A 13,510-nucleotide genomic window follows, 5' to 3' on the forward strand; every position below is an offset into this window, starting at 1 on the left:
CTCGTTCCACATTTTATTGTGTGTCATGTAATATGGGGAACTGGTCTTGGTCTCGACATGGTCTCAGCCCCTAAAAGTCTTGGTCTTGTCTTGGTTTGGGCGGTCTTAAATACAACACTAATTAATACTTTTCATTTATTTGTCCAGGGGCTGGTAGTGTAATGTTATTTCTAACTGTCCCAATTTCACAGTTTCTAGCCTTAATGCTCTGTAGTGTAGTGTAAAGGGGACCTCTACTGGGCTCATTGTTTGCTCCAGTATAGGTTTGTACCATACAGTCTGTGGTTTGTACCACGTGCACACATCCTCTATTTAACAATGTCCAGTCTATGTGTGTGTGAGACTGAAACTTTATGGAAAAAATGCCACAAAAAGCTGCCACATAACGTTATAATTGATTATTAATGATAGGCTAGTGGTTGTTAAAGACATGTAGACAATCTCTAGATGCATTTGAATGATAATGCAAATTTAAAAACAATATTTGGCCACTTGGTCGTTATTTGCTTGTTTGTTTTACACTATGATTAACTCAAGGTAAGGATAACAGCGTAAACAGTGACAAGTAATGTACCTGTCTGACTCTGGCATGAGATGGCTGCATCCTCAAGTATACCCAGAATCCTCTACTTCAGACTGTGCCACCGCTCTCCGCCAATCACAAGGCCTAAACAAAGCATCGCCCAATCAGAGTGAAACAAGACAGACAGGAGGTGGGTAGGCGCATGCGCCTTTTGCGACACCATGACCCGCCCTAATCTGCCACTGATTGGCTAGTACTCGTTACCTTCGTTGGTTAGGTTCAGGCAAAAGGAGTGCGATTGGTTAGGGTCAGGGTACAATACCCTGGTAAGCCAATCAGAGGAAGAGTAGGGCGGGTCTTGCCTTCGCAATCCTGGGGGAAAAAAAAGAATATCGCGACCGGTAATGATTACCTTTTAGCTTGGTCTAAGAAGATAAAAATAGGATTAGAGTTTTCTTTGTCTGTATGTACTTTTTAACGTTATACACTAGAGGTAGTATGATGTTATTGTAACGACATACGCTCACTTGGTGTTTTTTTATTTACTTGTTAGTTTATTGTTTGCTTTTGGCTAACGTAACGTTAAAGCCTTAGCTAACGTTAAATATGCTATTAGCATTAATGAGTTAGCTCTTGGCTAACTAACAAGAAGTCGTACGTAATCTACTTTTGTTTTTAACGTTATCTACCCTGTATGTCTGTAAGTTGTGAAAGTGTGCTTGCTTTATTGGTCTGAACATTTTGTGATTGATTAGGCGTTTTCGGTGCAGTGGACTCTTATTATATTCTAACCCAGTGTGGAGCTGCACCATCATGACGTGCTGTCAGTCCCTCCTCTTCCTCCTCCTGCTGCTGAATGTCGGAGTCTCAGCGGTGGAAGTCCAACGCCCTCGCGGTGTTCCTTTGTCAAGTAAGCATTTATAGTTTAATTACAACAAATACAACAGAACCACGAGTGCAGGTTATGTATTTAACGCAGTGGTGAAAGTTAATAGTCAGTTCTCTGTAGTTTTGGAGCTGTCATGGCACTGACTTGTTTCTTCTGTTCAACCTCTAAAGAACGGCAGTTCTATGAAGAGGGCAAACCTTTTACTTGCCTGGATGGCTCCCGCACCATTCCCTTTGACAGAGTAAATGACGACTACTGTGACTGCCAGGACGGCTCTGATGAGCCGGGTGCGTATATCTTGCATGCCGTTTAGTACTATTACTTTTTCCATAGTGCACTGAGTCAGTAATATAATATAGGAGCTCTGCTTATTTAGTGTAAATCCTGCTTTGCCAGATCATGGCAATACCACACAGCTGTTTTGTATATTTAATAACATTTAACATTTATTTGCAGGCACTGCTGCTTGTCCCAATGGTAGCTTCCACTGCACCAATGCAGGTTTCCGACCAGGGTTCATCCCTTCCTCCCGCATCAATGATGGAATCTGCGGTATGAATTTTAAACTGATTATTTTTTTTCAGGTGTATTGTGTAGGCAGGACTTTGTTTAACATCTGTGTTTCCTGTACAGACTGCTGTGACACAACAGATGAGTACAACAGTGGTGCTGCCTGTCAGAACACCTGCAGGTGGGAGTGTTTTTGGATTATAACTGTAATAACACAATTTACAGCCTGAGCCCAATTTCTCCATAGAGCTTATGCCTTTGCTTACACACACATTGTGTTTTCAGAAAATGTTTAACATTTTTTTTTTTTTTTTTTTTTTAATTATGTTTTACATTATGTGTGATTTGCAGGGAGTTGGGGCGCAAGGAGAAGGAGAGCCTGCAGAAGATGGCAGAAATTGCCAAGGAGGGCTTTCTGCTAAAACAACAACTTATCCAGGAAGCCAAGAGAGGCCTAGAGGATAAGAAGGTGAATGACAAGAAAATCTTTGGTATATGTGTGTGTAAAAATCAAGATCTAGAACTCTGAAACATGGATTATCGGGTTGTGAAGTATGTTTTTATACAGATATACTGACGCTTAAGTAAACTACGTTTGAAGGTATCTACACCAGCAATTGTATAACTGGCTGTGTCAACTATATTTTCCGTATTATACACAGAAAAAGTCAAAGCAGTAGGGAAATGAACTTAGGTTGAACACATCATACTCACTCATTTAGGAGGGTGGCCTGGTTTATATCCAAAACTAGATGCTGGCTATCTCAAGTCAAACAATTCAGCAAATTTTAGGGTAACAAAAGATGCCAGTGGCATACCCAGGATGTGTTTTCGTTATCTGGCTTCACTAATCCTACCGTTTGCGGTCATGCTAAGCAGTCTCACAACGCTGGTTATCAACTCGGTAAATCAACCCGGGGTTTCCCAATTCAGCCATGGGCGCATTCACATAAAATGGCCAGTGTTTGTAGCAGATGACCAATCACAAAAATGGACAAGTCTACGGGCAGCAGAGTATCATATTGCTACTAACATTAGACAAATATGAAGAAGTTAAACACATAATCCAGGTGTGTGTTAAATCGACACAAGTGCAGCTGCCTAATGCTGGAAGCACAGCTGGCAAAAATCACTGTCTGTGTGAATGTGGATAGGCTTATAATGTCATGTCCATTGCCCCATCATTAGGGAGCAGGTTGATATGATTTTAAATAGCATACATGTATAGTCCATTAAATTTACGTGTTGCTAATATGTATTCTTATGTATGAGAATTTTAGCATTATTCTTTCAGCAGCTAATTTAAAACGTTGTTCTAAATTAACTTCATAAAGCATCAAAACTTTCATGTCATAAAAGTGCTCAAATAGTGTTTCTCAACCACACTTTCACTACCCAACAATTACTGAAAACTCACCCACATTATCTGCGACCAAAGAGCAAAAGGTTGTCAGTACATGACTGTTTTCTATAATATAAGAAACAAATTTAACCTAAAGTTATAATGAACAAATTCATATTAAACTTCATTTGAATACCAAAATAAACACTCATAATATTTACATAACAATATTTTAATGGCTGCGTTAGGATGTGTGAAATGGACTTGGGAGCAAATAAAAAAAAATAAAATATACAAACATAATTTAAAGCGTTAAGTAGACTTACTTTCATATCTTGAAGTACAAAAAGTACAAGGCTTTAGTGCTTCAGTCTCTCTCGTATGATGATATTGGTATACAAAAGCATCTCTACATCACCCACAACATACTATAAAACAGTCTGCAGGATCTTCTACGACTTGTGATGCCATTTTTAAGAGAATTGATTGGACAGTAGGCAATGCTTATATAACGTTGGTCTCCATAAGCATAACCTGTGGCCTGTACTATGAAGCGAGTTAAGGTAACTTCCGGAGTAAATTTGTGACGTCGGGTGTAACTTCCCAGTTAACCCATTCTATGAAAGGTGGATAGATGTTAACCGAGGTCTTTTGTCATGGCAATTTACGCTGCATCTCTAAACTGCTCCGAGCAAGTTTTGTTTGTGGTTAACTCAAGGTTACCCTGTATACGTGGACTACACATCACATCTGTACTCAGTGTTAATGATGAGAAGTAGGCTATTAATACATAGCCCACCACTTGATAAAATATGTAATATTGCAGCTGAAATTACATTCTTAACGAAACAACATTACGTTCATACAGCGAGCCCTGCAGCCTCTGTGATTTAAGGGAGGGATTTATTAATTAGACTAAATAACGGGACAGTTGTCTGTAGGCTATAATGGAATTATCCCAACTGTTTTCACATAGGCTATTTAGATTGACTAATTTATGTGTCCAAAGTACGGAGCCAGGGTGGTGGTAAATAAACTGGGAAAAAAAATCCAAGATGTAAGTGGTAAATTTACAGGAACAAAAATCAGAAATTCCCTGAAGTTAAAGTTACAAAAAATCCAAATCACTCTGGTGTGTTTGTATGAATACTCCCAATCCACAGCAAAGTCTGCAATGTGCATGATTATAGGCTATAGTGATTGTGGGCTAAACTCACATTATTTACTCGATTGTGATTATTAGTTTCTTGTAAATCTACCACATTAATAGGCCCTATTGGAAATTCTTTCCCCTTCTTCCCTGGCTCCATTTTTTTATTACAATGGAAATAATATGCAGTTGTACCTTTTTACATCTTAATCATATTGGGCTACACGTAAAAGAAAGTCCATAAAATACAAAATAGAAAATTAGCCTACAGTAAGAACACTGTGAAGATAATTACAAATTTACTCCATGCAATGCCAAGAAGCCTCCCTGGCTTTGTCTGCCAACGCAATATTAGATTTTGCTGTCTTGGGAAAAGACGTTGCGAAAAAACTGCTTGCACGGCCGAACACACCCCTTTTATGTGATTGCGCACCAACTCCGCTTAAGTTAACACCGACTCAACTAACAAACATCTTATCCACCGGCCACTGCTCCAGAGCAGTAATTAAAAAAAAAACAACAAAAAAACAATACCAACAATGTGACAGTGAGGTTATTGTACAGTATGGCACATTGTTTTTATTCTTCCCTGTTGCTTTTGTCAGTTATGTTAAAATAGCTTTTTATGAGACCAGCATCATTATAGTTGTTGTAACATCTTATAGTAGTTTGTTGTTTCATAAATTAAATGGAGTTTTCCTGTATTGTGTAGATCTTATTTGGTTAATTGTATTATTTTGATTTGTCTCAACAGGCAAAACTTGCGGAAGTTCAGGCTGGTAAAAAGGATCTGGAGGAGAAGGTGGAGGCTTTGAGAACTGTAAAGGAGACTGCAGAGCAGCCAGAGAAAGAAGCCAAAGAGCGCCATCTGAAGGCCTGGGAAGGTAAATTAAGCTGTGAAAGTATGTCACCGTCTACTGTTTGAACAGACTGAGAGCAAAACATTACAGACAGTAATTCTATTTTATTAAAAAAATGCGAGCTGCGCTAAATTGAATGGATGCCGAATACACCAGTAGTCCTCAAAAAACTTCATGTGTATGTGTGCACGATCAGAATCACTGATAACTCAACAAAAAGTGTTATTTGTTTCAGATGAAAAAGCTCTGATTCGCATCCAGAAGGACAAGGCTAGAATGGCTGAGGTGTTTCTTGAACTGGATGATGACGCAGATGGCTTGTGAGTATCACCAGAATTGTTGACGCCCAAAATGAGGGAAGATTTACTGCAGTGGTCTGCAATAGGCGGCCACAGGCCAGAACTGGCCCGCCAGCAATAACCTCTGGCCCGTGGCCAGATTGCTTTGTTAGCAGAAAAATAAATAAATTGATAACGGCTAACCGAAATAGATCTCAGTCATGACAGCAACAGTTACTCACATAACGACTTCCTCTTAAGTGATTGTGCCTCTAAAATAAAAGCGCAAGAACGTATTTTGCAGCAATTTATGTTGAGTTTATTAAGAGCTTTTACTTTAAAGAGTTCTGAAGGAAATTCAAAAGAGTCTCTGGCCTGCTTGACACACCTCTGAAAAAGCCGTCAGTAAACGTGTGATTGGATTTCCCTGAATTTTGTCAGGGAAATTAAAAAAAGTATCTATAGGTTTATGAATGCAGATCAAACGCCGGAATGCGCACAATGCAGCACATGCCTTATATGAGCCTGTGCAAAAGTGTCCTATTATTCAATTTGCTTAAAAGGGAGAAAAAAATATCTGCAATAAGATGGAATCGATCTCACTACCTAACCGTCGGGAGTCCCGCACAGGAGGGGTCCTGCACAGCACCGACTGAGCTTAATGTGCACATGATTTCATACGATTTGTTCTGCCCCGCCATATAACGGCTTGGAAAAATTTGGCCCGATGCCAGACTTATTTGCCGACCCCTGATTTACAGTGTTGTGAAGGTGACCAAGGGTAACTTTAGGAACAAAGGTAATGCGAGAGGAAGCAATTCATTTCAGAAGCATTTGTTGTTATATTTTTTTGAAATTCTCTTTACATCCGGACAGCAATCAATAAATCACATGCTGACACAAACATGGGAGAAAAAAATCTGTCTGTTGCAGGACTAGTAATAAGTGCAGCCAATCATTTGGTCTGAATTAAATTAATGCACATGAAAATCTGTTTTTGGGGAGTGGCTTTGGAGTAGGGATGAAACGATTACTGGTTTAACGATAAACCATGGTAAAATTCCTGTTGGTTATTATTACTGTACACATTTTAATTACCATGATAACCGGGTTCGGTTACCATGCTATCATAAACTCATACTGTGCAGCATCAACCAAAGTTAGTGACGGTCTACCAGAAGCAGGCGCGGTATGCTACGAGGGTTTGTTTGGGTCTGTGACAACACAGCGGAAGACAGCGCTGTGGAGATTTTCTAGTCACTCTGAAGCCTGGTTGTATTTTAGTTTTTATGAGATCGCTGAGGGAAACTTGATTTTAACAAAATGACCTTATAGTAAACGCAGGGTGAGTTAACTTTTAGCTTTGGTTTGTCTAACAGCTTGTAAACTTAAGCTCTCAGTGTTAGCTGCTCTTTTAAAAACGCTACACGTTTTTCTGCTGCTGTGTGCGTTGTGTGTCTGCAGACTATTCGTCCACTGCACATGATAACACGTTATGCAGTTTAGTCACCCAACCAGCAAATCTTGTTCATCTTAAATCCAGCAGCTCTGAAATTAGTTGTAAAGGTGTCAGAACAGGTGAAACGCTACAGACTCTGTATTTCAGTTGTTGGGCTCATTGCAGTTACTATCACTGTCTTCTAAAGACTTTGTTTTCATGCAATTACCTATATAACATAAAATCTTGATAATGCACAGTTTGATGGTTTTCAAAGTATTTGCTGTTTTATTTTTAATGAATGAATGGCAATTGTATTTGTAGTTTTTAATATAAAACTCCGACGTTGCCTACCCTAGCTTTAATATAACAGTGCAGAGAACAAATGTAACATTTCGTACATCAGGACCCATATTTACTTTAAGTTTGCTTGTTGAGCTGTACTATAGTTATTGAGATGCCGCCTCCTAATGGTATGCTATAGAAATCACTGCTTTCTCTAAGCAAATATAGGCACTTTGGCTGAGCAGTAGCAGGACAGGAATTTCTGTGTTTTTGTAGTTGGCCTCATTGACTAACTGGTGGAAATATGTTGTTACTGATGATGTATTTTTGCTGTGTTAGGGTTTCAGCGGCTGAGCTTGTGTCCCATCCTGAGCTCGACCCAGATTCAGATGGCTCATTTACAGAAGCAGATGCTCAGGTAAATGTTGTCTTTTTGTGGCGTTCCTATGAAAGCACTGCTGTTAAAGTGGAGTTATGATTGAACGCAAATATTTATACATCTTAAGAAGCTGAACAAATCAAAATGTAAATATTGTCTTTGTTTTGTATAGGGATTGTTGGGTGAAATGGACAGTGTGGACACAGTAGCATTTGAATCTGTTTGGAATAAGATCAAAGAAAAATACATATCAGAGGTAAGAACCTGATTGTTCTTCTAGTAAACTTTGTGTGTGAAAGCCTCTGCTCCTCTAAATGTGTGACTTTCTTGGCGTCAGGCCAGCGTAGACACCTCTGCACCAGTGGAGACTCCCCAGGAAGAGATGAGGGAGCCAGTCGCTGACAATGACTCTGAGCAGTATCCTGAAGATGACATCCCAGAGGAAGAAGAGGAGGAGGAGGATGATGAAGAGGATGATGACGACCCAGATGAGAGAGACTATAAGGTTAGCCCACTAAGTTTCTCCATCAAACTTATGCTGGATGACTCTCAAGTTAATTTGAGTGAGTCACTCTAATTTGTTGTTGTTGTTTGATATGCAGAGTCCACCTACGTTACAAGAAAAGAAGGATGACAATGATGAGGGGACTATGCCACCCTACGATCAAGAAACGCAGAACCTCATTGATGGTGTGTGTGTGTGTGTGAGAAACTGAGTGACTCAGCCAATCGTCAGCTTTGAGTAAGGGACACTAAGGTGTTAAATACCAGGAAAAAAAGCACAGATGTGATAAGCTGAGTTTTGACCAAAGGCCCAAACCTAACTTCCGGCAGACTTCCTCAAACAACAAGTAAATAACATTAGCTAGTATGGGCTGCTACAAAACTGCTTGCTCCTCTCTCCCTACCTACTTCCACTCTGTTTGTGCATTCATGTGGATGGTCCGCCACATAGAGTGGCATCCGAAACCAATGAGGGCTGAGTGGTAGTCGGTTGTTAAACCCTCAAATGCTGAGTGAGCACCGATGCCGGCTTGTTGAAGGTGTGTAACACCCTTTGCTGCACGATGGGGGACCTTTCTTTCAATGTGAGTTCCGTGTGACTTCGCCGGTTAACATGTAGCATTTTTAAATTCAGAAACTACACTAACATTTCATATCACCATTCACAGGTTAACAACGTAGCTCAGAGGTTATATTTTGTTTCTAAAAAACAATAACTGACAAACAAACTGTTGTTTGTTTGATACACATATTATAGCAGTGTGTGTAGCGGTAACGTCAGATCCTATTTACGCTGGGGAGAGGGTAGTTCGTCTGAAAGTTGGCCACTGTATTTTTACCCTACGCGGGTTAGTTGGATCAAATACCCCTTTAGGGAGCTCGATTTGGCTGTGAGGGTGACTCAGAGCAGAGTTCACTTTGTGTCGGAGTGGAAGTGGCGGGGGTCTAGTTTCGGAAAGGTTCCCAGTAATAAACAAACGGAACGGAAGTTAACTTTGGGCCGGGCGCATCTCTTGGCAACAGGGTCCGATGAAAGCGTCTATACCCCGGAACTAGGAACCTTTGGAGGAACTCACTGTGTTTCCACTGAAGGAACCAGGGTCCAAATTTAGTTCTAGGGTCTCGAGGGGAGGGGGGGGCTTGCCATGCAGTGAATTTTTTTAATGGGCGAGTAGAGGCTACTGGCTTTAACTGGAGAATGTTGGGTGTTTTTCTACGACTGCTACGCTCTTTTCCACCTTGTTTGCAAACAAATAAATCACAATCAGTCACAAAAATCACAAAAACAGTCAAATAGCCACACAAGTCTTGCTGATGTCCATTTGAGATCGTATGTCGGCATTAAATGCATTGCTCGGAAATGGTAGCCAGCGTGCAGCGGTGTATTTACAGCGAACAGCTGATGGAGGTAGCCTATGCAAAATACTGGGTCTGGAGTGATTGTTTTAAGTTTTCTTCAGTCAGGAAGTTTTTACACGGAACCGAAGTCAGCCTCCTCCCCTCCAAAACAAGCGGAACAGCTGATTACAGCAGGTAATAGGCTGGATAAAAATCCTGTTCCACCGATGCAGGCGGACACAGACGGGCATATGGCCAGCTGATCTGCAGCTCTTGTCGGCTGGAAATGTTTTAATAACCTTCCAAACTGTCGCAGTTTTATTTTTGTGTTGCTTTCTCTGTGCTGGAGTTATTTTTAAGACCTTTATGGCTTTATCCAGTTTGTTATTAAATGTGTAACAAACTTTATCGTGTCTCTCCATTATGCTGCTTTAATGGTCAAGCATAGCCTATAGTTTTTCATTATATTCCAATCAAATCTGATTTTCATTTATAAATTTTGCTCGTGGATAATAGTTACTAAATAATGATGCCTCTGCATCCCTTAGTGTGGCGTATAGGCCTGCAGTCTACGTCAGCAAGTTAATTTGCCTTTAGACCACAGTAGAAACGCACACAACAGTGAACCTTTTAGTTCCTTGAAAAGAGATCTGGGGACTTAAAAGTCCGGTACTTTTGATCGAAACGCGTTTATAATGTGCATATCTATTAGTTTGAATTTTAACATGCTAAGTGAAACTAATCTCTCATTCTGGTTGCTCAAATTAATTATCTGAAGAACAAAGCGATTCATTGAACAGAACTTTTATGTGATAGAGATCTATTGCTTATCTTTTATAAAAGCATCAACATGAAGGCATGATTTGCGCAGCCATTTTATATTTGTGTGTGTGTATGTAAGCACATTTATATGTATACATGTGTGAATTTGGCTGCGATGGACTGGCAACCTGTCCTGGGTTTACCCTACCTTTCGCCCAATGTCAGCTGGAATTGGGGACGGTTGATGATGAATGAGTAAGTGAGTGTGGCTTTGGACTGAATTTATTTTAAAGTTAAATTTTATTCCCAGCTGCTCAGAAAGCCAGGAGTGAGTTTGATGAAGCTGAGAGAGCTCTCCGGGAAGTGGATGATCAGATCAGGTAAGTACTAAACCTGAATTTGAAGGAGCTTCTTTGCCAACAATACTATCGTTGTTTACAACCATAACCGCAGTATAACCTTCAACTACAATGGATGACTTTTTTTGCACAATCAGTGTGTTGTTAGTTGAAGACTGTAAAATTACTTTTTGTATGCAGGAACCTTGAGAAGGAGATATCCTTTGACTTTGGACCCAGTGCTGAGTTTGCTTACCTCTATAGCCAGTGTTACGAGTTGACTACTAGCGAGTATGTGCACACTCGGACTTTGACTCTTGTATTTATTTATTATTATTTGTTATAAGTTCCTACCTCTGAAGGACTAAGTTAATTTCTTTGCTTTCAGGTACATCTACAGGCTATGTCCGTTTAACAGAGTTTCACAGAAACCCAAGTATGGTGGATCAGAAACTAACCTGGGGTAAGAGAATAACGGTTTTTGTTTGCTTGTTTGTTGTATTTTTGCATTTGTGGTGTTTTTTGTGTCCACACTTAACTCGTCATCCCGTACTTCTCATCATGTGTTTTTGTAGAACATGGGGGAAATGGGCAGGTCCTGAGGATAACATCTACTCTGTGATGAAGTATGAACATGGAACAGGGTGTTGGCAAGGCCCTAACAGATCCACCATGGTGAGTTTTCAGTGAGTCAGCCCTGACTTGATATTTTTCTTGACCTGTTTTTTATTTTTATTTTTTTTTTGCCACATTAATGTTTCTCATTGGACAAATATTATTTTTGGTCTTTCAGGTCAAGTTAACGTGTGGAAAGGAGACAGTGGTGACGTCTACCTCAGAGCCCAGTCGTTGTGAGTACCTGATGGAGTTCATCAGCCCTGCTGTCTGCCAGGAGCCCCCAAGCCTGGACTCAGTGATTCATGAGGAGCTCTAGATTTATTTTATTTGTGAGTAACTCTTAACTTTTCTGTGTAAGTTGGCAAACCTTAAAAATGAATTGCGATAATCTTGTACTGTATTGTGTGTGGCACATACAGTATGGACAATATCTTTTTCCCAGTTGGATCTTAAATGTCCACCAATTGGGCCAAGATTGTCTAGAAGAGTCTTGTTTTTTAGCAAAAAAATGTACTGCACCCTAATCATCATTTGTAAATGGTACCTGCACAAGCCCAAAAAATCAGTTTAGCATTTCAACATTTTGTTGCGAAGATAATCCTCAGTGCAGTTACAGCCTCCCTTTAGAAGAAGAGCAGGACAGCAGCAAGAGCAAGGAAATGGCATCTTCATTTTAGTTCATTGTAGTTAATAGGGGATTAAGAATAATGGAATGGTTAGAATTTAATGCAATTTATGGAGACAAATGCATAGTGCAGGCAGTTTAAACTCTAGACTTGTTCAGAGGTTTGTGACAGTTCAGCCTTTTGCAGTTTATTACCAAAAAAGGTCAATGGAAAACATTTCATAATGCATAGCTTGCAATATACTATGTATCATAGAAATGTTTTGTCCGGTGGCTATAGGCAATGTATAGTGATATCATCATATTGTAAGCTTTCTTGCAAAGCCCTGCCCTGATGATATACAGAGTGAATAGATAACAGGTGTAGCTTCCCTTGAAATAAACGAGCACTGTAAAAGACTACTGTAACCTATTTAACTTTTCAGATAGATTTGATGTTTTTAAACTATTATTTAGCTCCATTCTAGTGAAAGTGGAGGTGAGAGTTTTTGGGACAATAGAATTTAAATGTTTTTTTTGTTTTTTTTTAAATGTGTCAGCATCTAACCCACATATAAGTGCCAACCCCAAAAGTTGATAGGTCACTGGTATTAAATGCTTAGTCCTCGGAAATTAAACCTACAGGGATTCATTGCAACTAAATTTACCTTCCCTTTAACAACTAGGAAACCATGATAAACCATTTAAATGAAGGTGTATGTGTTTGCTCTTGCAGGTTGTTCTTGAGGGACCACAGTCACTGCAGCAACATGAAGTTGCCATGCCATGAGTGGCACCATCTTGGCGTTGATTAACAATCAACAATAAATGATGGAAATTCCAATGAGCAGTTATGTCGTCTACACATCAAATTTCCCCTGCTACCTGTTTTATTTTTCCAAATTCTGTCAAATGTAGTCATTCCATAGTTTTGAAATAAAGTTCATTTTTATCATCTTCCAAACTTGTGTCATTTTAGTATAGCCATTGTGTCATAACTAAGCAATAAATACTAGTGTATAATAAGGTATATGCATTTTTAATTCATAGTTTGTAGTAGTAGCAGCAGCAGCAGTAGTAGTAGTTGAATATACACTGCTCAAAAAAATAAAGGGAACACTTAAACAACACAACGTAACTCCAAGTCAATCACACTCCTGTAAAATGAAACTGTCCACTTAGGAAGCAACACTGACTGACAATCAATTTCACATGCTGTTGTGCAAATGGAATAGACAACAGGTGGAAATTATAGGCTATTAGCAAGACACCCCTAATAAAGGAGTGGTTCTGCAGGTGGTGACCACAGACCACTTCTCAGTTCCTATGCTTCCTGGCTGATGTTTTGGTCACTTTTGAATGCTGGCGGTGCTTTCACTCTAGTGGTAGCATGAGACGGAGTCTACAACCCACACAAGTGGCTCAGGTAGTGCCGCTCATCCAGGATGGCACATCAATGCAAGCTGTGGCAAGAAGGTTTGCTGTGTCTGTCAGCGTAGTGTCCAGAGCATGGAGGCGCTACCAGGAGACAGACCAGTACATCAGGAGATGTGGAGGAGGCCGTAGGAGGGCAACAACCCAGCAGCAGGACCGCTACCTCCGCCTTTGTGCAAGGAGGAGCAGGAGGAGCACTGCCAGAGCCCTGCAAAATGACCTCCAGCAGGCCACAAATGTGCATGTGTCTGCTCAAAC

The 13,510-nt window shown here is 40.1% G+C and overlaps 1 protein-coding gene across 4 annotated transcripts; it reads left to right on the forward strand.

Moving 5' to 3' along the window:
* The first annotated feature begins 776 nt into the window (after positions 1 to 776).
* Positions 777 to 12,775, forward strand: prkcsh (protein kinase C substrate 80K-H). 4 transcript variants are annotated; one of them, XM_046032568.1, is made up of 18 exons: positions 777 to 924; positions 1,279 to 1,433; positions 1,583 to 1,699; positions 1,869 to 1,964; positions 2,046 to 2,103; positions 2,274 to 2,391; positions 5,169 to 5,298; positions 5,510 to 5,594; positions 7,615 to 7,693; positions 7,827 to 7,910; positions 7,992 to 8,159; positions 8,257 to 8,344; positions 10,569 to 10,638; positions 10,798 to 10,887; positions 10,985 to 11,059; positions 11,172 to 11,271; positions 11,390 to 11,543; positions 12,555 to 12,775. In XM_046032568.1, exons 2-17 carry the CDS (start codon positions 1,337 to 1,339, stop codon positions 11,528 to 11,530), a joined length of 1,596 nt encoding a protein of 531 aa, XP_045888524.1. In that variant the 5' UTR covers positions 777 to 924; positions 1,279 to 1,336; the 3' UTR covers positions 11,531 to 11,543; positions 12,555 to 12,775. The 4 variants fall into 4 exon arrangements, with proteins under 4 accessions (XP_045888524.1, XP_045888533.1, XP_045888551.1 ...); XM_046032577.1 differs by having other exon boundaries at positions 879 to 986; XM_046032595.1 differs by lacking the exon at positions 777 to 924 and adding an exon at positions 957 to 1,016.
* The last annotated feature ends 735 nt before the right edge of the window (positions 12,776 to 13,510 follow it).

This window comes from Micropterus dolomieu, linkage group LG02 (assembly GCF_021292245.1).
Source record: "Micropterus dolomieu isolate WLL.071019.BEF.003 ecotype Adirondacks linkage group LG02, ASM2129224v1, whole genome shotgun sequence".
Lineage (NCBI taxonomy): Eukaryota > Metazoa > Chordata > Actinopteri > Centrarchiformes > Centrarchidae > Micropterus > Micropterus dolomieu.